The sequence below is a fragment of the Neomonachus schauinslandi genome, chromosome 6, assembly GCF_002201575.2.
Source record: "Neomonachus schauinslandi chromosome 6, ASM220157v2, whole genome shotgun sequence".
NCBI classification, from domain to species: domain Eukaryota; kingdom Metazoa; phylum Chordata; class Mammalia; order Carnivora; family Phocidae; genus Neomonachus; species Neomonachus schauinslandi.
Genome location: NC_058408.1, coordinates 123,693,573 through 123,718,040, shown reverse-complemented (window position 1 = coordinate 123,718,040; position 24,468 = coordinate 123,693,573). Strand labels below are relative to the sequence as shown.

General features: G+C 54.0%; 1 protein-coding gene across 1 annotated transcript in view; it reads left to right on the top strand.

The window, feature by feature from the left end:
- The window catches only part of SLIT1 (slit guidance ligand 1), a 164,223-nt gene extending 140,900 nt beyond the window's left edge, over positions 1–23,323 (top strand). The window contains exons 25-37 of the mRNA XM_021699806.1: positions 697–768; positions 8,511–8,674; positions 10,328–10,452; positions 10,684–10,781; positions 13,485–13,628; positions 13,780–13,869; positions 16,500–16,637; positions 17,950–18,178; positions 19,689–19,819; positions 20,274–20,428; positions 21,456–21,744; positions 22,092–22,303; positions 23,085–23,323. Coding sequence (XP_021555481.1) covers positions 697–768; positions 8,511–8,674; positions 10,328–10,452; positions 10,684–10,781; positions 13,485–13,628; positions 13,780–13,869; positions 16,500–16,637; positions 17,950–18,178; positions 19,689–19,819; positions 20,274–20,428; positions 21,456–21,744; positions 22,092–22,303; positions 23,085–23,323 — 2,086 coding nt within the window. The remainder of the gene's footprint in view (positions 1–696; positions 769–8,510; positions 8,675–10,327; positions 10,453–10,683; positions 10,782–13,484; positions 13,629–13,779; positions 13,870–16,499; positions 16,638–17,949; positions 18,179–19,688; positions 19,820–20,273; positions 20,429–21,455; positions 21,745–22,091; positions 22,304–23,084) is intronic.
- The last annotated feature ends 1,145 nt before the right edge of the window (positions 23,324–24,468 follow it).

Below are 24,468 nucleotides of genomic sequence, written 5' to 3'. Positions count from 1 at the left end.
GCCCGTCCATGCTCATTCAAGCCCCTCGCGGAGGCTGGAGAATGAACGGGAAACTCTGAGAAATGGGGGGTTGCTGTATGCCCCACGTTGTGTTTGGGGGAGCAGTGTGGCGGGGTGGCATCCAACATAAGGTAGCCCCTCGTTTGCATATGAGTTTCCGGCTCAGGTGGAGAATGTTTGAAAGAGATTTGTGAACCTTTTCTAAGAATTCCCACTGGGAGGTTTTCGCCCTGTGATCAAAGCCCCCTGTCACGCCTGTTGGGAAGGCCTCTTGAGGATCCATGCGTGGGATCCCCCAGCAGCCCAGCCTGGGGCACGGGGACATTCTTTACCCTCAACCTGTGGCTTGCCATAGTAACTTTTTTCCCAAGAGGGAGCCTACCCCTCAGGCTCGCTGGCCAAGGGAGGGAGGGCACAGGGCCGCACACATGTTCCATTTGCCGTGTAAACAAAAATGGTGCTTTGGGTCGTGATGGCAAAAACGAGTCCCCCAGAAGGGCTGGCACAGGATTGTCTACTTGGATTATGAGGGGCTCCCTCTCCCTTGCCAGTGGCTGGCAGGGCTGTGTCTCTGAGCTGGAGGCCGTCTCCCTCTGACACTGACGGAGAGACCCATGGATAAGCACGACACACGCCTCCATCAGTTCTTGAGTCTCTGTCCCTGGATGAGGCACCGACGGCCTCTTCTCTCCTCAGGTCCCTGCATGGCAATGACATCTCCACCCTCCCAGAGGGCATCTTCACAGACGTGACCTCCCTGTCTCACCTGTAAGTAACTTCGGCCCAATTCTCGAGACCTCTTTGGATTTAAACAGAACTTGGATTCGGGAAAGACCCCCTCCCCCCACCTCCTGAGACTGGCAGAGTTTGTGGCTTTTTCCCTGAAACTAATTGAGCTTGTGAACTTCAAACCCTCCCCATCTCAGACGCTTACACGTTCAGTTTCATCAGTCCCAGCAATGGGGTTTGAGGACAGTTCTTCATAAGCGGTCGTAAGAGTAGTAATGCCCCTTGTTGACTGCATCAGCTGGTGTAATCCTCACAGCCTTCCCTCAACATGGGTACAATGATTCCCATTTTCCACATGAGGAAACAGGCCCAGAAAACACGAGAAGCTCGCCCAAAGTTGCACAGCTGGCAGGGTCCATAGTCTTCTGTCTCGAAAGCCCACGCTCTTAAGCATGACGCACTCTTGCGCTTCTGACTTCACAGGCTGGGGGATGAGCTCTGGATGTTTACTACCACCAAGAAGTGGTATTATTCGATGTAGAATTGCTTCCAAAGCCATTTAGCTGGCAGTACCGTGTGGATTTTTAAAAAGCAGTGTGCTCAGTTCCTCAAAAGGCTAAGTGTGGAATTACCCTGCGACCCGGCAATTCCACTCCTAAGTGTATATCCCAACTAATTGGAAGCAGATACCTTGTACACCCATGTGCATAGCAGCTTCCTTCACACACTAGCCAAAAAGCAGAAACAACTCGAGTTGTTGGACAAAACGTGGTGTCTACATACAATGGGATCTTTTTCAGCTGTAAGAAGGAAGGAAAGTCTGGCACCTGCTACAAACACGGAGGAGCCTTGGAGACATGCTGAGGGAAATCAGCCAGACATTAAAGGACAAACGCTGTCTGATTCCGCTGATGTGAGGTACAGGATAGTCAACTCCACAGCTGTAGGCAGGAGAGAGGTGGCCTCCAGGTGCCAGCAGCAGGAGGACCTGGGGAGCTCTCCTTCAGTGGGTACGGAGTTTCTGTCCGGGCCGATGAAGAGTTGGAGAGCCAGAGAGTGGTGAGAGTTGCACAACATGGTGCTAATTGATGCCACTGAACTGTACACTTAAAATGGCCAAAATGGCCAATTTTATGTTGTGTATATTTTTACCACAATTGGAAAAAAGAAAGGAAAAGCAGTGGGGCCATGACAGGACCATCCTGCTTCTGGGGGTGGGGCTGGGTGCAGAGCATTCTCTCCCAGAGTCCCAGCTCCAGGCCGAGGCAGGGATCAGGCCAGATGTACCGCAGCTGGGATCCTGGGTGTTCCTGGGACTTCTTGCTCTCTGCCCACAAGCACGTGCGCAGGGCCTGAGCGGGCACCAGAGAGCCTTCTGGGGCCCCCAGCATCACCACCTGAGGCTCATTCATCCAGCAATCTCACTGGGTTTTCTCCGTTGTAAGACTCGCCTTCTCCGCATATTAGTCTCTGAAATCGTAGCGTATCTTACAAATGATCTGTATATTTAATATGGTAATATTTCTCTGCACCTCCCGAAGCACGTTAAATCAGTAGTGCATTAACAACCTTAGACTTGAGGAAAGAAATAGTAACATGTACTATTTATTGAGGGTCTGTCTGGGACAAATGCTTTACTATGTGTGAATACCTTATCTGTGGTGTTTTGTTTACTCCAAGACCGAAGTGAGAAGTAGGTATTGTGCTCTGCTCCAGTTCCGCAAATTTGACAGGGACTGCCTTGAGCCCACAGTGAAGATTCTAGTGCTGGTCTGGACTCCGTGGGAAGAGTGCAGTGATTGATTAGTAATGTCTGCCATGGGAGTGAAAGGGAAAAAGGGCTCTGTCCTAGGTGGTAGGATTTATTATTTCCATTTTCCACTTACTATTTCTTTCCATTTGTTTATATACATTTATTATTTGTATTTATTTACATTTATTACTTACATTTACATTTTCCATTCAGGCTCAGGTTCAGAAAATGAAGCAGCTTCCTTTGGTCATAAAGCTAGGAAATGACAGAGACAGGATTGGAACTTAGGTGTATCTGATTCCCAAGCTATTTATTTATTCTATATTGCCTCAGTAAATACGCCCTGAATAACCACAGTGAGTCAAGTGCTGAAAAATTTACTACCAAGAGGTTTCTGTCTTCTGTGACCCTCAGGGATATTATAAAGCAAATTTAAAGGCAGCAGTGACTAACTTTGGGGAAGTCAAGGAGATCTGCAGAGGTGGTGATGTTGATGCTGCCATCAGAAAGGGACTAGCTAGGGGTTTGCCTTTGGAGAAGATACGGAAAGACATTCTAGGAGGAGGGAACAGTATGTGCAAAGGCAAGATGGCAAGAAAGTAAATGACATATTCAGAGATGTTGTCCAACATAGGACATGGGGGTTGGTTGGGTGAGGAACATGGGGTGGGAAGAGATGACTCTGGAAAGGAACTTTGGAATTCCATTGTGAAGGGCCTTTTGTGCCATGCTAAAGAGTGTGGACTTCATGTTACAGATAGAAGGGAATCGGGGAAGAATGAAGTGGTACAAAGCTCCTGGAAAGCCATGGTGACATGTGGAGGCTGGCTGGCATGGGACGAGGCAGGAGGGAGCCTGGCTGGAGACGGTGGCTCTAGACAAAGGCCAGGCAGGGGCTGTGTTGGTCATTGCTCTTGATGATTCCCGTTCAACAGGGCCTTGTTTCCATCTGTGTTTGGTGGTTAGTGGTTGTGAGCTCCTTTTTTGCTGATGTTTGGAATTCTGAGGACCTAAATTAGAGATGCTTCTCTCCAGAGAGCATCTGTGCTTATCTCTGTGGGCACCAGGGCAGGAGTCACCCAAGAGTTAGCATCCAGTGTCCCTGGCTCCTGGAGGTGCCCTTTGTTCCTATTGTGACTCTGGCCTGGGCCTTTCCTCTTCACTAGCAGTATGCAGGGGGAGGGGGGGCAGTAGGCAGAGGGTGTGGTGGAGGCTGAGGTCTGCCATATTTAAACCCCTTGAACCCTAGGAATCAGGATGTGTGGTGTTAGATCCTTGTTCTGCCATCAACTTGCAGTGGGATCTCAGACAATTCATTCATCTCTTTGGGCCTCTTTCCTCGCCTGTACCCCAAAGGTTATTTCTAAGGTCCACTATGGTCCATAGGCCATAATGATTGTGAGTGCTTATCACTGCCCTGGGCTCCAATACCCTGCACACTTCTCCACTTTTTTTTTTTTAAAGATTTTATTTATTTATTTGAGAGAGAGAGAATGAGAGAGAGCACATGAGAGGGGGAGAGGGTCAGAGGGAGAAGCAGACTCCCTGCTGAGCAGGGAGCCCAGTGCGGGACTCAATCCAGGGACTCCAGGATCATGACCTGAGCCGAAGGCAGTTGCTTAACCAACTGAGCCACCCAAGCACCCACTTCTCTGCTGCTTTTAACTTTTGTATTTACTTTGCAGTTAGCTCATCTTTCCTCCATTTGTCCATCCATCCATCCATCCATCCATCCATCCATCCATCCAGCTCTTCATCAACGAATATTTACTATGTGCCAGATCCTGTGCCAAGGTTCCCCAACATCATTCTTCATTTCTCTAATCTGGCATTTTGTTGCCTCTGATTTACTGTGTGCCGGGAAACTAGATTCCGAATTCATTAAGAATTCGGTGTGAAAAGTAAACACGGAATGATGAAGTAGATCATAGTATGCCCACAGGACAGAAGAGCAAGTAGTTAATTAGAGAGTTATGGCACTGTAATTTACTATTTGATGAAAACGCGGGATAAGGAAAACTACCCTGATTTCACAGACGTACATATATGAACACAAGAATTGGATGGGAATACACAAAAATTAAATCAGTTACATTTGTGGGATGATGGAGGATTCTTTTCTTTTTGAATTTCCTTTGCTTTCATACTGAGCTCTGTGCATTCCTCATGCCTTTGGGCAGGGCTGGGGTTAGGCTGGTTCACAAGCACTCCCGGGCTACCTGCTGGTATCAGGCACAGCATGGGACGGGGGTTCCTCCGCTCAGGAAGCCTCAGTGCAGTAGAAGGAGACAGTGAAGCCCACAAGCACATTGCCTGAGAGGAGAATGGGCAGAGGAGGTGTGGCGCAGGTGAAGGAGATTTTGAAGTTTTAGTACGTGCTAAACTCTAGAGTCGGCGGCTCTGGGAAACAGCCTCAGGAGTGCTACCTTGGTCCCGGTTACAGTAATAGGAGCCTTGGTGTGAACACACCGAGTATCTGCCATTTCAGCTATTTCCAAGTTACACCAAAGATCAACAACACGCGATTATTTATACTTTGGCTAGAGTGTAACCCTGAATCACAGCCCTTTTGGGTCCCCACCACTGCGCCTCAGCTGGGCCCGTGACTCTCCACTCCCCACTGAGCTCACAGTCACTTTTGGTGGGAAAAATGGTCCCCAGGTGAAAGTGAAGTCGTCTCAAAACCCCAGCCTTTGGGTGAATGAGCGTGGGAACGGTTGAAATCAGGTGCAGAGTTGGCTCTATATAGAAACAAGGAAAACGTGTGGGTCAACCCAGAATTTACTTTTGAATGTTATATTGACTTTGGAAGTTTTTATTATTCTTTATTATTCTTTTTATGTAAAGAGTCAGAAAGGGACACTTAGATTGGAGGTGCACACAGGGCGCCTGGCTGGCTCAGTTGGTGGAGATTGTCACTCTTGATTTGAGGGTTGAGCTCCACTTTGGCTGTAGAGATTACTTATAAATAATATAAAAAAAAACCTTAAAAAAAGATTTGCGGTGCAGTTTTGCTGCCATTTATGGGGGGGACGAAGGGGGAATTGGCATTATGACAATCCTGGCATAATTGGCATTATGTCAAGGTCTCCACATTCACAGTGGCCTCAGTCTCTGGCGCATTTTCTCTAAAAGAGCTACAGGACTGAAAGAAGAAGCCACTCATAATTAACTTTCAGCTCATGGCTCATTACCAGACCACACTCCTGCGGTGCACTACAAAACAAGTATTTTAAAATAAAGTCTGTATTGACATTTTGGATAACAGAATCACATTACCTTGCACTTTTTATGTTAAAAATATTAATCTGCTTAACGTAAACATTTTAAATATAGCACAATTTTTGTATTCCTGTTATTTACAAAAAGTCTTTTTTTTTTTTTTTAAAGATTTTATTTATTTATTTCACAGAGAGAGACACAGCGAGAGAGGGAACACAAGCAGGGGGAGCGGCAGAGGGAGAAGCAGGCATCTTGCCGAGCGGGAAGCCCGATGCAGGGCTCAATCCCAGGACCCTGGGATCCTGACCTGAGCTGAAGGCAGACGCTTAACTGACTGAGCCACCCAGGTGCCCCAAAAAGTCTTTTTTTTTTTTAAACACACTGTAGCTTCAAAAAAATTAGAGCATCTGAACTTCCTCTACCTCTAGCAGCCTGGCACTGTTCAGTGGGGAAAGGAAGGTATCGCCACCTGTCCCATTAGCCAGGATGGATGCTGTCAGCAGATCAGGACAGAAAAAATTAAACACACGTCGAGGTTGAACTGGCCTTCTCTTCCACGCTGCATTATTCCCTTGGTGCCCATTTTAGGTTATTTGTGCTTGTCTTTCTGCGCCCCCTCCAGATCGCGTAGGCTCTTGCTTGAGTCATAAAGTGAGCCCCAGAGAGGTGACGCGGCAGCTCAAGGTCAGGGGGCAGGGAGGAGCTGCGCTGGGGCCAGACTTGCCCAGCCGCCTGGAAAGACTGTGCAGTCATCAGCTGGGCTATTTTGGGGAATTCCTGCTCAGAGTTGCAGCTGCTTTCATCAGACCCAACACACCTCGGGGGAGCTGCTTCCTCTCTATTGCCCAGAAACAGGTGGAAAAGGGCAGCACATCCGTTGGTCACTTAATAAACGCGCCCATTCTCATTCTCATCACACAGCCTTATATTTGCAAAATAGTGTTGCTATAAATGAACTGCCCGCCCCGAGGCTCTGATTTTTCTCGTTGCTGGACCGAGGAGCTCTGGCCCCTGCATTCCCCCAAACCTGGCTCCACTGTAAGTCAGGGAGGTGTTGAGTGTGGCTGTGCGGTGTTGCAGGGGGGGGTGGGGGTGTGGTGGTGAGGGAGCAGGCCTGGCCTGATGCTGCCGGCGAGATGATACAAGGCAGCTCTGAACATCCTGCGTGCGCTTCCTCTGTGACCTAAAGCCTACTTCTAGGCCCTGTTCCAGAGAAATGCTCACACCGTTGGAAACAACCAGAATGTCTGGCAATAGGGAAAGTGTTCAGTAAGCTGTGAGATATCCATTCTTTGGGATGCTGTGAAGCACTTTGACAAAATGCGGTGGATCCCTTATTGCTGACCTGGAAAGATCTCCAAGATGTGCCACTTAGTGACAAGAAGCTGCTCGGTAATGATGTGCAGGAGGGGGATACACTTTGTGAAGAAGAACCCTAGGTGTTGGGGGATGGGCATTAAGGAGGGCACGTGATGGAATGATGACTGATGAATCACAGACCTGTACCTCTGAAACCAGTAATACATTATATGTTAATTAATTGAATTAAACTAATTTTTAAAAAAAGCCCTAGGTGTAACTATGGGAGAGACCAGAAGGCTACAAGCCTGGGTGTGGTGACCGTGTGACCACGGGTCCTTCTGTGGTTGGTAGGGACACTGGGGCAGCCTTTCTTCGTAATGTGGATGTATTGTAATTTCTTTCATTCTATTGGAAACAAGGCTGTGATCAATACCACTGCGCAGATGTCTTCACACACCTGCGCAGGTGTATCTGCGATAAACTTCCAGAAACAGAATCGCTAGGTCAAAAGGCCACTGCACGGGTGATGTGATAGATACCACAAAACTCCCTGCCGTCGGAGTTATAGGAATGGGCCTTTTTGAAAAATATTAAGGTGACATTCGCTTAATGTAAAATTAACCATTTTGATGTGTATAATTCAGTGGCACTTAGTACCTAGTTCCCCACATCGTGTGAGGCGGAGACTTTTGTTGGCAGGATTTGGAAGTGGTTTACAATGAGAGTGCATCCATGTGCTCCTTGTTTAATGAAAAATGAAAAGAAAAATAAAAGAGTGTGGGCTTCAGAGTCAGACCGCCCTGGGTCTGGAGCCCGGGGCTGCCTTCACCAGTTGCGTGACCCTAGGGAAGTGGCTTCGTCCCCGTGAGGCTCGATTCCCACTGTTGGGGACGGAGAAGAAAGCTTACACCGTGGGGCTGCAGGGCCGTGGGAAAGCAGCTGGTTCATCCCAGCAGGAAATGGGGGCTCCTCCCCCCCATGCACTCTGGAGGCAATGCACTGATTGGCTCTGGCCTCAACAGCTCTGGTTCAAATCCCACCTCCCCCCTTTCTCTGTGCAATCTTGGGCAAGTGCTCAACCTTTTTGAGCCTCTTTCAACATGTGCCATGGGGAGAGCGGGCTGTGGGGAGGACTGAGAAGATGACATATAAAGGGGCGCCTGGGTGGCTCAGTCGTTAAGCGTCTGCCTTCGGCTCAGGTCACGATCCCGGGGTCCTGGGATCAAGCCCCGCATCGGGCTCCCTGCTCTGTGGGAAGCCTGCTTCTCCCTCTTCCACTCCCCCTGCTTGTGCTCTCTTTCTGTCAAATAAATGAAATCTTTAAAAAAAAGAGAGAGAGAGAGAACACATAGGAAGTGTTGGAACAGCACTGGCTGCGCCGTAGAGACTCACGTCATGGGGGCTGGTAGGATTTCTGCCCGCCCCTGGCTGAGGGCCCGGCAAGCTCAGTGCCTAGTGGGCGAAGGACCCACGGAAGACTGCTGCCCTCTGCTCTCTGATGCAGGGCCATCGGGGCCAACCCTCTGTACTGCGACTGCCGCCTCCGCTGGCTGTCTGGCTGGGTGAAGACCGGCTATAAGGAACCGGGCATTGCCCGCTGTGCGGGGCCCCCGGACATGGAGGGCAAGCTGCTCCTCACCACGCCTGCCAAGAAGTTTGAATGCCAAGGTGAGCCCAGGAGCATGAGCACGGGGGCTGGGGGCGGGGGTGGTAGGTACAGGGTTGCGTCCCCACCACCTGCTGCTGGGGGCCCATGGGACCCGCCTAATCCTGGCAGGGCCTTCCAGGGGCCTCTGTGTCCCCGTGGTGACTGGCTGAGTGGGGGGTCAGGTGGCAGGAATGAAGCACCTGCTGCTTGTTAGCATGGCTCCCTTCTGGTCCTGGCGTACAGCGAATGAGAAAAGCCAGGCAGAACATCTCGGGAGGTGAGAGCCTTAATCCCTCCCTGGGGTTACGTAAGGAAAATAAAAATAGCAGCAGTGTTTCTGGAAGCTCCCAGCCTCTCAGCAGCAGGAGTGCTCGGGCCTCCCTTTGGTAGGAATCGTGCGCCGCAATGAGCTTCCACCCCGAGCCCCTGGACCCAGCGGCCACTCCCCTGACATTTGCTGAAACACGGGGCCTGAGCATGATTGGGACTCGGACATGCTTTGCTCTGAAGCTGCCTCATGCGGGGCGTCTGTAAATACTCCTTCAGAGGTTGATTGATTGACTGATGGCCCGGGAGCCCCGCTGAGCCAGGGCCGGCTGGGGGCCCAGGCCCTGCCCTCTGCAAGCTCACAGACCTCCACCGGAAGTGAAACTGACAGCCAGAGGTTAATGGCCACCTGGCATGAAGGAGGCTGTCAATGGGGTAACCGTTCAGGGGGGCCTGACCTGTGGCTCGGCTGTTGGGAGCAGAACATTGGCTCAGTATTTAATGGTTAGTAGATGGTATTGGTAAATTAATTTTTTTGTTGTTGAAATATAACATGCATAACAGCAAGGTACACAGATCATAAGTAGAGGGGGTTCCTGAATTTTCACAGACTGAACACACCAGGGAACTAGCACCCAGATGAAGAAACGGAATCCCAGCGGTACCCGGGAAATCCGCTCATGCTTCCTTCCAGCTATTACTGAAAAGTGTGTCTCTTAATGCTCACACCTCTTCAGCAGGACCGATATCTCTCCATTTCTAGAAGGAGGTCTGAGTGGAAACCTGAGTTTACCGGCTGGGTTTTCTGTTTATTCTCGTGAGGTCCTCATGCCCCTCCCAGCCCACCTCCAGGTTCAGGGAAGAGGACCCGTGAGTCCTCGAGGGGCCGGAGGAGGTCTTGCCTGTGGTGACGGGAAAGGGTCCTTCCCCGTTCAGCCTCGGAGAGAAACAACTTGAAGGCAAATGGACTTTTCCCACCTAAGCACGGGCCCTCCCAGAGCCGTGTCCCCTCCCTGCCGAGGTGGCCGGCTGTGGTCTCCTGCTCATTGTGACGGGGCTGGGTGGGGAGCCAGAGCCGACTTCAGTCATAGTGATTGTGTTGCCCTCACACCGGCGACTTTGCCCGGACCACCTCGTGGGGGCTCCGTGGGTGTCCAGCGCCCGCCCATTAAGTGCTTCTCAGTTAGCTTATTTAGTCCTTACGGCCCCCGAGGCAGGTGCTGTGATTAACCTCACTTTATAGAGGCCGGTCCGGAGGCCGGGGAGGTGGGCTGAGAAAGGAGGGCATAAACGTGACCGAGAGGAAAAACAGGGAGGGCGCAAACCTCCTTGGGGAGAGGACTTCCACCACTCTCCCTGAGGGCTGTCCTGCCCTCCTCGGCCCTGACACCTGCCCCCTGTCTCAGGTCCCCCCGCCCTGGCTGTCCAGGCCAAGTGTGATCCCTGCTTGTCCAGCCCGTGCCAGAACCAGGGCACCTGCCATAATGACCCCCTTGAGGTGTACAGGTGTGCCTGCTCCAGCGGCTACAAGGTGAGTGGAGGCTGGGCCCCGCGGGGGGCTGTCTTGTTCACCCCTTTGCCCAGGGTGCACAGGGCAGGTGCATGAGGGAATGTTTACTCAGTGACCCAGCATGTGAATGAGCGAATGCAGGAGAGGCAGCTCCCGGGCCAGGGAGGCATGCTGCCGAGGGGGCTGGCTGTCTCTGTTGGCTCACACCAATCCCTGGGTCTCTCTGAGGTCCTCACTCACTTTGCCCCCCAGGGCCGAAACTGCGAGGTGTCCCTGGACAGCTGTTCCAGCGGCCCCTGTGGCCACGGCGGGACCTGCCGCTCGCAGGAGGGCGAGAATGCCGGGTTCATGTGAGTTGCCTGGAGGGGCCGGACCTTGGTGGGCGGGGTGCTGATGGTCCAGCAGCCAAGCCTCGGTGCCTCCCTCCTCCCAGTGGGATGGCCCCGGCCTCCCTGTGTTGGAGGACGAGGTGGGGCTGCGCTGGGGAGGGGCAGGCACTCCCTAGAGACCCCTCCATGCCTACGCAGGCTGGGCCCCTATAGCCCCGAGAGATGGGGGCCTGCCGAGTCTCACAGCAGCCCGTGGGGCTGGGGCTTGGAGCTGCGCTGCCCGGTCCTGCCCCAGGCCTCTCCCTGCCCATGCCGGGGGCCAGAGGGTCTTCTGATGGCCCTGGCAGTCCATGGCCAAGGGCCTATGCGGTGGCAGTGTTAAGGGGCAGTTCGGGGGTGTTTTACACCCCCTTAATCTCCACTAACCCCCAAGGCCTCTGCCTGGAAGTCAAAATCAGCTTGCTGTGCCCATGCTCACTGAAGGTAGGGCCCCTAGCCAGCTCCTTGGTGGGGAGGCCTTCCCAGAGGTGGGAGCAAGTCCCAGGTGCGCCATCTGGGGCCCCCCCATGGTCTCTGGGTCACACTGGTCACACCTGGGCAGCCGTTGTGCACCCCACCTTGGACTCCGTGAAGGGCCAGCCCTCCTGACTCCTGTCTGACCTTCCCACGTAAGCCCCCCCATTGATTTCCCCCAGGACCGCTTGGTGAGCCCCCCACCTTCCCAGAGCTCTCCTGGACCCAGTTTTTCAAAGGAATATGTAGTATTTAATTGCTGAAAATAAACTGCCAGCCGAACAAATCCGCTCTTCGGAAAATGATGTTGAATCTACTTGGCAGGAACAGCCAAACCTGTCTCTGCAAACCCAGATTGCCAGATGTAAAAAATAAAACACTAAACAGCCTCTCATAGGCCGTCACCTTGGAAACAGCGTCCTTAAAACAGGCTCCGTCCGTCAGTCCTCCTCTGGGCTTTGGCGGCAGCTCCCTCCAGGCCCCTCCTCTGCTAGACTCCTGGGGTGGGGGTGGTTCTGTGGAGCTTGGGGGGCTGAGAGGACCCCTCAGAAACGTCTGCTAGGCGGAGGGCAGGTGCAGCTGGGGTAGCCCCCTCCCAGCTGGAGGGTGGGCCCTGAAACTGTGCTTCATACCTTTTTGTTCACATAACCCCACCAAACAGGTGTTTTAAACTACATCCCCTCTCACACATTCTTAGAGTGACAGCTAGCATTTTTCAGTGTAAGTTGAACTTTTTATTGCAAAGGAGGTAATTTCCAGGATATTGTAAATATTAATATTTAAAAATAAAACCACTTTTTAGCTCACTTTTATCATTTTCCAGTGGAATCTGAATAGCACAGCAATTTGATATCATTTTTTAAAACCACACCAACAAGCTCCTATTTAATAGCTTAAACATTTTACCTCCTTTTTTTCTCCTCGAACTAGTATTTCCATTTTACTTCTCACCCCCACCTCCATTTCTCTTCCAATGTCTATGTTCTGTTGCTAGAGTATGCTCTTGAGCCCGCTGCCATACTTCTCTGCCACCAACGTGGGCATGTAAGTTTATAGATATTTATTTGTCACCATAACCTCTGATGAAGTTTCTTTTGCAGAGGTGTTATTACAATTGTCAATAATATACAACTGATCAGAACATAACTCTAGTACCAAATTTTATTGATAATTATTATACATGAAAGTAAAATGTTACTAGACTCTTAATGAGCTAGGTGGAGCTCTTTGTGTGTGCTTTTCTTCTAACTGGTTCCTGTGTTCCGGGGTGAATATGACAGAATGAGAGAAGGCTCAGCATCCAATATGTTCCTTTTTTAAAAATATGTATACAGCTAGAAATGCTGAGAAAGTTTGTGCACATAAGTCATTGGGATTAGAAGTTTTATTGTAGCACGTCACTCAATTATTTGAAACCCTTTCGAGTTTATATGCCAAAAACCCCAGATTGATCTGTCCTCAAAAGTTATTTTTAATGCTTGATCAGCTGACCATCCCGTGAATGGTGGGCGGGGTGATTTTTAATGCACAGAACTGGAACCTCTTGCAAAAGCGTTTGTCCAGTCACTTTGGAAACCTCGACCTTCCTAATTGTCCCTTTATTTGGTGCCCGAGGGTTTTGGGCTCCAGGCACGTCCCAGCTCACACTCAGGTTGGGAGGTGTGTGTGCGCGTTTCTGAAGCTCTTGGGTAGGTGTGTTCAGGGAAGCGTTTGTGCAGAGCTTAAAGATCTGGAAATTAATTTCTCAGACCTCTCTGACCCACCTATCATTTGGAAGACCCCAGTGCCCCCTGGGGAAGGGTGTATGTTGGCTGGAAGACCATGGCTTTCCAGGACCCTCCACGAGCCGGCTCCTGTTTCCCCCCCAGCCCTGTTCTAGCCCCATCCCTGATGTATGAGCTAAGTGTCCTCGGCCTCTGTCCACCCTCCCCAGCCTCCGTGCGGCACCATCCCGGTACTCCCCAACTCTCGTCTGGTTGCCTGTCTCCTCATTGTCTCCCCAACTAGACTGTGAGTGAGCCCCCAGAGTGCAGGGCTGTCTGATGTACTCTAACCCCGGCACCTAACAAGGGCCTGGCCCGGAGAAGGGACCAGAGCTCTGGGATGATGGTAGTCACCGGTGGGCACGGGCTTCCACCGGTGCCTCAGGAAGGCCACTGCCCTGGCCCGGGCCCACCTGCCCTGCTCTCCTCACCTGCCCCCCCCGCCAAGGTGCTCCTGTCCCACCGGCTTTGAAGGACCAACCTGTGAGGTGAATACGGACGACTGCGTGGAGCACCCCTGTGCCAACGGGGGTGTCTGTGTGGACGGCGTGGGCAACTATAGCTGCCGGTGTCCCCTGCAGTACACGGGTAAGTGTGGTGGGGTCTCATGCCCTGAGCCCCGTTCCCGGGGATGGAAGGGCCGGGGCCCTCCCTCAGTGTCTGCAGGAGGTTTCTGCTGGGCCAGCTGCCTGGCAGAGCCTGGGGGAAGTTCTCTCCTTCTTCCTCCACCTTTCCCCAGGAAGGGCCTGTGAGCAGCTGGTGGACTTCTGCTCCCCGGATTTGAACCCATGTCAGCACGAGGCCCAGTGTGTGGGGACTCCAGACGGGCCCAGGTCAGTGTTGCCCGTTTTCAGGTCCAGACAAGGGAATGGGCCTTGAAGTCCCCTCCCCTCTGCTGTCACCATTCTATTTCCTTACTTGTCAAGTGGGTTTGGTCTTGGCTACACACGGTTCCTGCGAGTCAGTGCGGGGACAGGGTGGTGGTGGGCGCAGCTTTGGGCAGCCATACCTGGGTTTACAGCCGGACCCTGATTGGATGCCTTGACCACTCTGAGCCAGTCTTCTCTGCAAAGCGGGTGCCCCTGTAGCTTCCTCCTGGGGTGGCTGTGAGGGTCAGATGAGCAAATGCATGGAAAGCGCTTCGCTCCAAGTCTGACATCTGATAAGTGCTCCATGAAGGGCTCTTATCTTTCCAGATCCACAATTTCTCCTCCCCAATTACAAAATGCACAAAACTCTGAAAACCAAAAGCCCGTTTGATAGCAAAATCTGGTCTGAGCTGAACGTATTTGGTAATAAGACCTGATGCCCACTATTATGAAGCTACTTACGGTCACTATTCTTGCCGTGTAGTGCGAACATACAGACATCTTGCTACAGAAATGTGAACAAGTGTAATTAAGGGGCTGCCCCAGGGCCACTGATGTGTTACATAATGCTTTAGGCATTGTATAACCTTTCCAAAATGCCAAAATTTCAGAATTGCAAAACCTATCTGGTGGTTTTGCCCAGGAGGTTTGGATAAGAGGTCATTGACTGTTGTCGCCGTCTTTGTTACTGGCCTATATGGAAGTGCACTGTCACCTGAAGACTACATGAAAGTCATGGGCTTTTAAAATGTTTCCATTGCAGCTTTGTAAACATAGTCCCGTTTCTGGGACCCCTGTTCCACTGCTCAGGACAGCACAGGTGGTCAGGGTTGAGGCCTGTGGCTGAGGGACCCAACCCCAGCCACTCAGGCCAGGGTGGGGAGTGGAGCCTCTCGGAGCCCACCGTCCAGCAGGAGCTGCCCAAGGACAATGGCAAGAAGCAAGAGAAGGGGTTACTGAGGTCCAGTTGGAGACTGAGGGGTGCATGGGAGCCTCCATCCAAAGGCGGCAAAGATGCTGCACTTGTGGGTGAGCTGCTGGGGTGGCACAGTAGACCAAGGGGCAGTGGCAAATGAAGGGGTATGCCCGCTGCTTGGAGGGGCTGGACCTCAGGTGGTGGAATAAAGCAGGACTGCCCCGCATCCCTCCCCTCTTGGAGGGAAGATGGAACTAACTCAGCTGTGCCTGGAACTCAGCAGGTATTCAGTACATTCACTGAATGAGTGAGGGAGGGAAGGAGTGAATGTAAATGTGGGCGGAGGCTTAGCTACTGCAACATTGTTCCAATTGCAGCTCTAGCCCCAGCAGTGGATTATGATCCCTAGGCTGCGTCAAGATTAACAGTAAAAATTAAAAATTAAAATAGAGGGGCACCTGCCTGGCTCAGTGTCTGACTCTTGGTTTTGGCTCAGGTCGTAATCTCGGGATCTTGAGATCGAACCCCATGTCAGGCTCGGCGCTCAGTGTGGAGTCTGCTTGTCCCTCTCCCTATGCTCTTCCCCCTGCTCGCGTGCTCTCTCTCATGAATAATAAAATCTTAAAACAAGACCTAAAAAAGAGAAAGTATCCGAGCATCATGTCATTTTATGTAGTAAGGAGTATTGTGGCATGAAATTGACTTTAGGTATGTGTGTGTGTGTCCATGTACATACACGTATATATTCTTATTGGGTAGAAAAGTATTCCTTACAGCTTGAAAAACTGGCAATGAATAAAAACATCCAGGCAGGAGCAGAGCACCTGCCTGACAGGTTGTGTGATTGAGCTTGGAGTTTGCAGTTTAGTTTGGAAGAGTTTCCAACAGGGATCCCTTGATGACAGCCGAGAGAGCTTCCTGGAGGAGGTGTGGTATTGGCCAGGTTGAACTGAGGCAGGTAGAGAGAAGGGGATGTTTCAGAATCAATAGGTGTGAAGGTAGGGAAGGGCTGGTGGATTGGGGGTTGTTGACAGTGGAGACCTGTCTGACCGCAGGGTGGGCCTGATGGGGGGGGAGCAGGACAGGGAGCATCTTGCAAGGCTGTGACTGAAAAGTAGGTGGAGTGTGCTCCTTATTTGATAGGCAAATAGTTGATCTCCAGGTAACCAGTGCGGCACAGTGAGAGCTGGCAGGCTGGGGGCTGGCCTGGTGTCCCTGAGCGGGGGCACTAGCTGGCGGGGGGGGGGGGGAAGGCCAGGAGGCTGGTCTGGTGGAGTTGGGGAGGCTGGAGAAGAGAGCTAGTTGAGCCCTACGATTCAGGGCCTTGTTCTGGAGAGCAGCTGGGCAGGTCGAGGGGCTGAAGTTTGGCCTTGGATGTGCTGTCAGTGGTCATGGTGGGTCCTCCATGACAAGATCCCCTTCTCATGCCACTGGATGTCCAACCTCCCAGCCCAGAACCTGCCCCCACACAGAGGCCCACACAGAGCTCCCTTCCTGTACCAGAAAAGGGTCCCAGGACGGGCTGGGGGGCAGCTTTCTCTCCGGGGCTCTGTTTGACCTCCTGGTTGTCCCATGGACGCACGGGCCTTGGGGTTCTCTGTCCACACATGGCCCCCGACCCCACAGGCTCCTGACTGAGTGAGGGACTGACCGCCCCCCACCCCTGGTCGCCTCCCAGGTGTGAGTGTGCACCAGGTTACGCAGGTGACAACTGCAGCGAGAACCAGGATGACTGCAGGGACCACCGCTGCCGGCACGGGGCCCAGTGTGTGGACGAAGTCAACAGCTACTCTTGCCTCTGTGCGGAGGGCTACAGGTGAGTGGCCCCGGGGCTGGCAGGAGCCCCCAAGCATAGCTGAAGGGAGGGAGTAAGGGTCCTCGTCTGGAAGTTGGATCCTGGGGTTCTAACCGTGGCTGTGCCATCCCCAGCTGTGTGGCCTTGGGGAAAGTCCCCTATCACTCAGACCATAAGCACGGGGTTCCTAAACTGTTTGGTGGAGGGAGTGGGAGGTGGGTACAGATTACTGCCCAGTGCCCACCACATACCTGCCCAGTGCACCTCTCTGAAGACACTTGCTGACATAAAGGTCACTTATCTTCACAGCTGGACTTCTCTGAAAGGTTGGGATGGGGGGTACTTGCCCTCCTTCTGGACACCCACGTCCCAGGCTCTGCTTGGGTCTTTTTTTTTTTTTTTAATAGTTTTATTGAGCTATAATTCACATGCCCTATAATTCACCCAGTTTCAGTATATAATTCAGTGGCTTGTAGTATACTACCAGAATTGTGCATCTATTAACCATAATCAACATTTTCATTACTCCAGACAGAAACTCCATACCTCTTATCTGTCACCCCCCACCCCAGTCTCAGCTCCAGGCAACCAATAATCTAGTACTTGTGTCTATAGAGTTGCTTATCCTGGATATTTCCTCCAAATGGAATCACACAATCTGTGGTCCTTTGTGACTGGCTCCTTTCACTTGGTATCCTGTTTTGGGGCTTCATCCATGTGGCAGCATGCATTAGAACTTCATTCCTTTTTGTGGCTGAGTAACATTCCATTGTACGGACAGACCACACTCGTGTATCCATTCATCCGCTGAGAGCATTTGAGTTGTTTCTGCTCTCGGCTGCTGTGAACACTGGTGCTGTGGGTGTAGTGTGGGTCAGAACTCCCTGCTGGTAGTCCTGTCCCCTCTTTTATTTCTTTAGTCATTTGCGTCTTCACTCTTTTGCTTGTGTCTGTTTTTTTCCTGTAAGATGGGCAATAGTAAAATTTGCTAGCAGACTTGACTGCCATGAGCCATGAGCCATGAGTGCTTCTCCAACTTTGATCTGCACACGATCTTGTTAAGAAGCAGATTCAGGTTTTCCATCTCTGACAAATGCCCAGGGGATAGCGATGATGCTGTTCCAGGGACCATACCGGTTTCTCACCTTGTTTGCAGTATCCTTCCGGCTCCTAGTTCTCTCGGGAAAAGTGTTCGTTAGGAGCATCTTCTGTTGCTTTAAGGATCCACTTCCCCAAGATGTCCAGCGAATTTCTCTCTAGGACTGTGGGAGAGAAAGCTGTCGCCTTGGCCCTTTGCCCGGCCTTCTCTGACCTGTATCTCCTCCCCTCTCAGCGGGCAGTTCTGTGAGGCTCCTCCCGCCCCCAGAAGCCCCTGCGAGGGGACTGAGTGCCAGAACGGGGCCAACTGCGTGGACCAGGGCAGTGGGCCTGTGTGCCAGTGCCTCCCAGGCTTCGGCGGCCCCGAGTGCGAGAAGCTGCTCAGTGTCAACTTTGTGGATCGGGACACCTACCTGCAGTTCACCGACCTGCAGAACTGGCCCCGGGCCAACATCACGCTGCAGGTGCGCGCCCAGGGTGCCCGGTCGCAGAGGGGAGTCGGGCAGGTCAGAGCAGTGGGGTGGGGGGGCATCCCTGCCCCGGAGAACTGGGAGGAGCCTGTGTAATCAAAACTCTTTGGATATGGGTCCAGCAGATGTGGGAAGGTTATTGGGTCACAAAAGCAATCTCCGATCAGGGAAGGGGGTGGGGGAGTGGTCTCGGGCAGCTGGATCCTCTCCTGCCACCCTCACGGGCTCCTCAGCGCCAGCCTTCAGCGCTGCACACTCTCCACGTGGCTGGGACACGGCCGGAGTTGGCCCCAGGCTTCAGCTCTGGCCTTGTATCTTTAGCCTCCTGGCCCTGGGGCCCTTATTTTGCTGTTTCCTGTCTTGAATTTCATCTCCGAACATCAGTTTGTGGAGGGCAAAAAGCACATCCCGCTTGAAGGGCACTGTTTGCCAAACAGTTTTTGGGGAGGGAGAGGAGGGGAGGGTGCACATCACATTAAGATGATAAAAGTCTGTGTGTCCTCTTTGGCGAGCTCACTCTTCCTCCTGCATTCCCCACCCCAGCAGCCATGTCTCTTTCTCCTTTGCTCACAAAGCTCCTCAGCCTCCCCGCGTGCTCACTATGCTCTCCCCTATCTCATCACCTCTCCCAAATCCTGCCCACGTTCACGGTCTACACTGAGAGAATGCAGCTAGCCTAACTGCTCAACAACATAAAATTCCCCCAAACCCTCTCAGCCACGGCCTCAGGCCCCTCCTTAGGGGAAGTCTGCCCCGCTGCCCACCCCCACTTTGTCGCAGGCTCTACCCTGTCAGCTGGTAGGACAGCAATCAACGGCCTCAGGGCAGATCTCTGATTGGCCTGCCTTCAGCCACATGCCCATCCCTGGCCTGGCCACAGAGTCCAGCGAGAGGGGGGATATGATGGGCCCAGCCTGGGCCCTGTGCCAGCCCTATGAGACCAGGGAGTCAGGCTCTTCACCAGAAGAAATGGGGGAAGAGGGACAAGGCAGGCTCAGGGTTCCCACAGCATCGGCGAGAGACCTCCCTCCCCAGGTAACTCCAGCTTTTGCTTGCACAGCTCCAGAGACAGGCACTACCTCTTGAGTGGCTCCTTCCAGGCTGGGGTGGTCGTGGCTGTTAGCCTTCCTTACACTTGTCCTCTTGGTGGTTCCCAGAGGCCCACAGAACAGGCTACCCCACAGCCATCAGACTTTCCTCTCTGGGCAGGTAGCCCTAAGGTCTCTTACCTGCCCCTCCAGCACACAGTTTCCAGGCCTCAGCTGGTCCATCTGCCTTCTCTCTGCAGCCCTGGCCAGCTGGCAGTGGATGGCATTTGAACCCAGGGGCTATTGGCCTCTGTCAGCATCCCCTGGAGGAGGTGTCCCCTGGGCAGGCTGGGTAGTCAGGGGAGGACCGCTCTGCACACAGCATTCCTCTTCCAAATGTGGGTCCTCCATCTGCCCCACCTACCCGTGCCACTGCTGTGTGGGCTGGGGTGGGACAGACTGCCCTCGCCCCTCAGGTCTCCACGGCGGAGGACAACGGGATCTTGCTGTACAATGGGGACAATGACCACATCGCAGTGGAGCTGTACCAGGGTCATGTGCGTGTCAGCTACGACCCAGGCAGCTACCCCAGCTCTGCCATCTACAGGTAAGGCTCCATCATGCCCCCCCACCCTCCCTCGGGGTCTCCCGGGCCAAGAGCAGGTGGTTATCGGGACCACCAGGACCTGGGCTGCCTGAGTGGGAAGGGCATTTGAACCATCTAGTGTGGCCCTAGCTTGGGGCTGAGGCTGAGACCTGAGCAGTGGGCCCAGCCTTCCCTATCCCACCTCCTCCTCACTGGGGGCTCCTTCGTGGGAAGGGAGAGATGGTAAGTTGGAAACCCCTGCCCCAAACTGCTCAGCTTTCCCCAGGGTGTCCCGAGAAGGGAAGCAGGAGGGACCAGGCCCTAGGCCACAGGGTCTACACACCCTCCTCCCTTAGAGATGTTATTCCTTGGGAAACAGCTGCTGTACCAGTGGCCTTTCTGGGGAAGGGCCCAGGCAGAGATGGGCCGAACTGAAGCCCATTCCCTGCGGTGGGGGCACCCCATCTTCTTCCAGTGCTGAGACGATCAACGATGGGCAGTTCCATACTGTTGAGCTGGTCACCTTTGACCAGATGGTGAATCTCTCCATCGATGGAGGCAGTCCCATGACCATGGACAATTTTGGCAAACACTACACGCTAAACAGCGAGGCCCCCCTCTACGTGGGAGGTAAGGACCTGGCCCAAGGAGAGGCTGTGGCTGGCTCACATGATGGGGACAGCCATTCCAGGTGGGGATTCTGTTGCTCTCTGGCCTAAGGCTTGCCAGGAGGGCTGGTGCCCAGGCCACTGGACTGTGGGGGTATCCCAAGCCACTGGTGGATTGTCCTCCCCAGCCTGGAGCCCAGACTGACCAAGAATAATGGGTACCTGGGTTCAGTCTGAGGCCTGTCCTTGAGGGGACCCTGGACCTTTCCCAGCTGTCTTCCAAAGTGGGTACCTTTCCTCTTGGCTTTGGGCCAGGAGGGGCTTGTCAAGTGTTCAGGGTCCATTCCCAGTCTTGGAGCCCTCTGAGGCTCAGAGCTGCTGCAGGAGGCCCAGGCTCAGAGTCCATGCATCAGCTGAGGACCTCCCAGGTAGCTTTCTGTGCTTTGCAGGCAAACATTTCCAGGTCCAGACAAGTCAGGTTTCTGCAACGGTGGGGCTTTCTCAGTGCTGCAGAGGGCCCTGGCGAGACTTTGGGCAGCTGTGAAGGAGAGAACCCTGGGTTCTAATCCCAGCTCTGCGGTTTATTAGTTATACAATTTCGGGCAAGTCACTGAGTACCAGATGGGGTTTAGCCTCTCCAACCTCGGAGGGTTGCTGGGATGACCACAAAAGCAGGTGACAAAGCTCTAGGCTCTGGTTCTTTGTTGCTTTTGGAGTAAGGAGGTAAGAGCTGGTGTCCCACAGGGTAGGAAGGAGCCTTGGATGACGGCAGCCAGACCTTAGGCACCCAGGGCTTTCTTTGTCAGCTGGCTACAGCTAGGCCTGGCACCCCCGGGCTCTGGTCATAGAGGGGGCAGCTTTTCTATTTCTTCCGGGAAAGGAGTCTGGACCCTCCAATGTGGCAAAGGACCTTGGCCCAGGGTTGCAGAAACAGAAGGGCCGATGGTGGGAGGGAACACTGTGCAGATGCCCAGTGGACCTCAGTGGTGAGTGCCAGGCACGGTCTGAGCCTGACTCGGCCCAGCTCTGCCCCCTCCTGCCCACCCCAGGGATGCCAGTGGATGTGAACTCAGCCGCCTTCCGCCTGTGGCAGATCCTCAACGGCACCAGCTTCCATGGTTGCATCCGAAACCTATACATCAACAACGAGCTGCAGGACTTCACCAAGACTCGGATGAAGCCGGGCGTGGTGCCAGGCTGTGAGCCCTGCCGAAAGCTCTACTGCCTCCACGGCATCTGCCAGCCCAGGGCCGCTCCGGGGCCCGTGTGCCATTGTGAGGCCGGCTGGGGGGGCCTGCACTGCGACCAACCAGCAGACGGCCCCTGCCATGGCCACAAGTGAGCCTGGGCTGGGTTCAGGGAGCCCGCACCCCCTGCCCCACCTGTGGGTTCCCTTTCCTTCCCTTCCCTTCAAGCTCCTATCGCCAGGGTGAGGGCTGCTGCATGGACTATATTTTTAAACCCCCAGACTGGAACATGTGGCCCAACACAGGGTTTTATTTTTTTCTAATTTTCAGTTTGTATTAATAGGAAGGCATCTCCAGGGACACAGAATCTCACTTTGCTCCCCTTTGCTCTTGGGCACAGAATAACATCCCATGACGCCAAGGCTGGGGTTGTGGGGTACCCTAGGACTGGACTGGCTCCAGCCTATTCTCACAGCACCTTTTCTCTGTCCCCTCTAGGTGTGTCCATGGAAAATGTGTGCCCCTCGACGCTCTTTCCTACAGCTGCCAGTGCCAGGATGGGTACTCAGGGGCTCTGTGCAACCAGGCTGGGGCACCTGCAGACCCCTGTGGGGGCCTGCAGTGCCTGCATGGCCACTGCCAGGCCTTGGCCACCAAGGGGGCACACTGTGTGTGTGACCCTGGCTTTTCGGGCGAGCTGTGTGAGCAAGGTCAGGGGCCCCCCTCCTGACATGCCCTCTCCACAACTTGCAGTAGTGACTTGACTTTTCCTCCTCCCAACCTGGCAACCCCTCTGTGCCCCCTCCCCTCTCCTGCACTGCTATGGGGCTGGGCTTTGAGCCCCATCACCAGATAAATGGCGCAGCTTGCCCTGAAGCCCCCCTTACCCGGGGAAGTGCCCCTTCTGGCTGGGGTCTCTCCTTACAGAAGGGACTGCCCAGGGTAACAGCTCCTGCCCGAACCCCCACATCTTGGCCCCATTACCTTGTGCCCCTGGGAGCAGCAGGAAGTCTGAGGGTTGGGAACTGGAACTCTTTCCCAGGCCCTCCCTGGCCCCTGTGACCAAGATGCTTCTGCAGGCATAGAGACTGCTGAGGCTGGGCAGAGGGAAGGGGAGAAGTCCAGAACTCAAGCACCTTCAGGGTCCCCAAGGCCCCCCTGCTCCTGGCACAAATTCCTTCTCTATTGTTCTTGCCTTCCCAGACTCCAGCCTCCAGCCTCCTCTTGCATGGAGCCCACTTACCTGGCAGCCCAATCTGTCCTGGAGGCTCCTGGCAGCTAGAAAGTTCTTCCTTCCTACTCACTGGACTGTGGGCCCAGGAGGAAGCTCGTGCATGTGCATGTCTGGTGGGGACGGAGGTGGAGTCTGAGCGCTAGAGGCCCTGGTGCTTGGAGCTGCCTCTCCTCCTCCTCCTCCTGCCTTGCCCCCTGGGCCAGCGTGGACCCCCGGGGTGTGCCCTGAGGCTTTCTCTTGGTGTCTGTCCTATCCAGAGTCCGAGTGCCGGGGCTCCCCTGTCCGGGACTTTCACCAGGTCCAGAGGGGCTATGCCATCTGCCAGACGACGCGCCCGCTGTCGTGGGTGGAGTGCCAGGGCTCATGTCCAGGTCAGGGCTGCTGCCAGGGCCTGCGGCTGAAGCGGAGGAAGTTCACCTTTGAGTGCAGCGACGGGACCTCTTTTGCGGAGGAGGTGGAGAAGCCCACCAAGTGTGGCTGTGGCGTCTGCGCCTAGCGCCTGGCTGGACGGGGAGGGGGCACGGCTGCAGCGGAGCTCGGTGGCCGGCAGCAGGGATGAGGGTGCGGGCCGGCGGCACGGCTCCTGCGGGCGGCGCCGACCTCCTGGAGCACGGGCGCTGGGGGCGGGGGCGGGGGCGGGGGCGGGGGCGGCGCCCGGTCTGCAGGCCGCCCTCTCCGAAGTGCCTTGCACAAATAGGCGCTTAATAAATATTTGTTGAATGAATGTGTGCTTGAGGTCAGGCCAAGAAGTGCAGAATGGTGGCACCTCCTGCTTGCCTACTACTTGGGTCTGAAAAAGGGACTGGCCCCTTCCCCAACCAGCTTTCCCCTCTCACCTGTGGCCCATGCTGGCCTCAGAAGCTCCTTGCCCCCTGCCCCCTGCCCCCTGCCCCCTGCAGAAAACCTTGAAGGCTACTCTGGGGCAGCCGGCCTGGCTCTCTGCTCCGCTTGCTGCTGCAGCATGTGCTAGCAGTAGGCCAGGCTGCAGAGGGGAAGGGCCCTCCTGCTGGCCAGGAAGGGACTGACCCTTGCCCCCTGGGCTGAGGAGAACTGCAGCTACTGCTCCATGGGTAATGAGGCTGGGGATGGGGTTGGGTCTTAGGACCAGAACTCTGAATCCTGAAGTTATGGGTTGACCATTGTAGCTTCAAGGATGGGGCTCTCAGGTGGAGGAAACGCCCACTGGGTCTGTTTGGGGTGGCGATCCCACCAGAGAAGATGGTGGGGAGGGGAGGGGGGAGGTTGGTTCTTGGTTCTAGCTGAATAACCACCACATCCAGACACTGACCACCAAAAGGGTATTGGTCTTGGGCTATCTCAGCCCCAAGATGCTGGCAAGCCACTGGCAGGGGGACAGGGTCAAGGGGGTTGGGGCTAGGCTGCTTAGCCAGGGAGGGGTCTCCTCCCGTGGACACTGGGTTCAGATCCCCTCACAGTGTAGACCAGTAGGGAGCAGTGGTCCAGGCACCAGGAAACCTCTGCTGCCTCCGTCACCCTGGGCCAACTTCCTCTCCACGGGCCTCAGTCTCCTCAGCTATCAAATGGTGAGGTGGTTTGACTGAACATAGGTAGAAGCAATGTAGACCCTCCCACTGTGGCTCCAGAAGGGAGGCTGGAGGAGCTAGATCCATTTTTATTAAC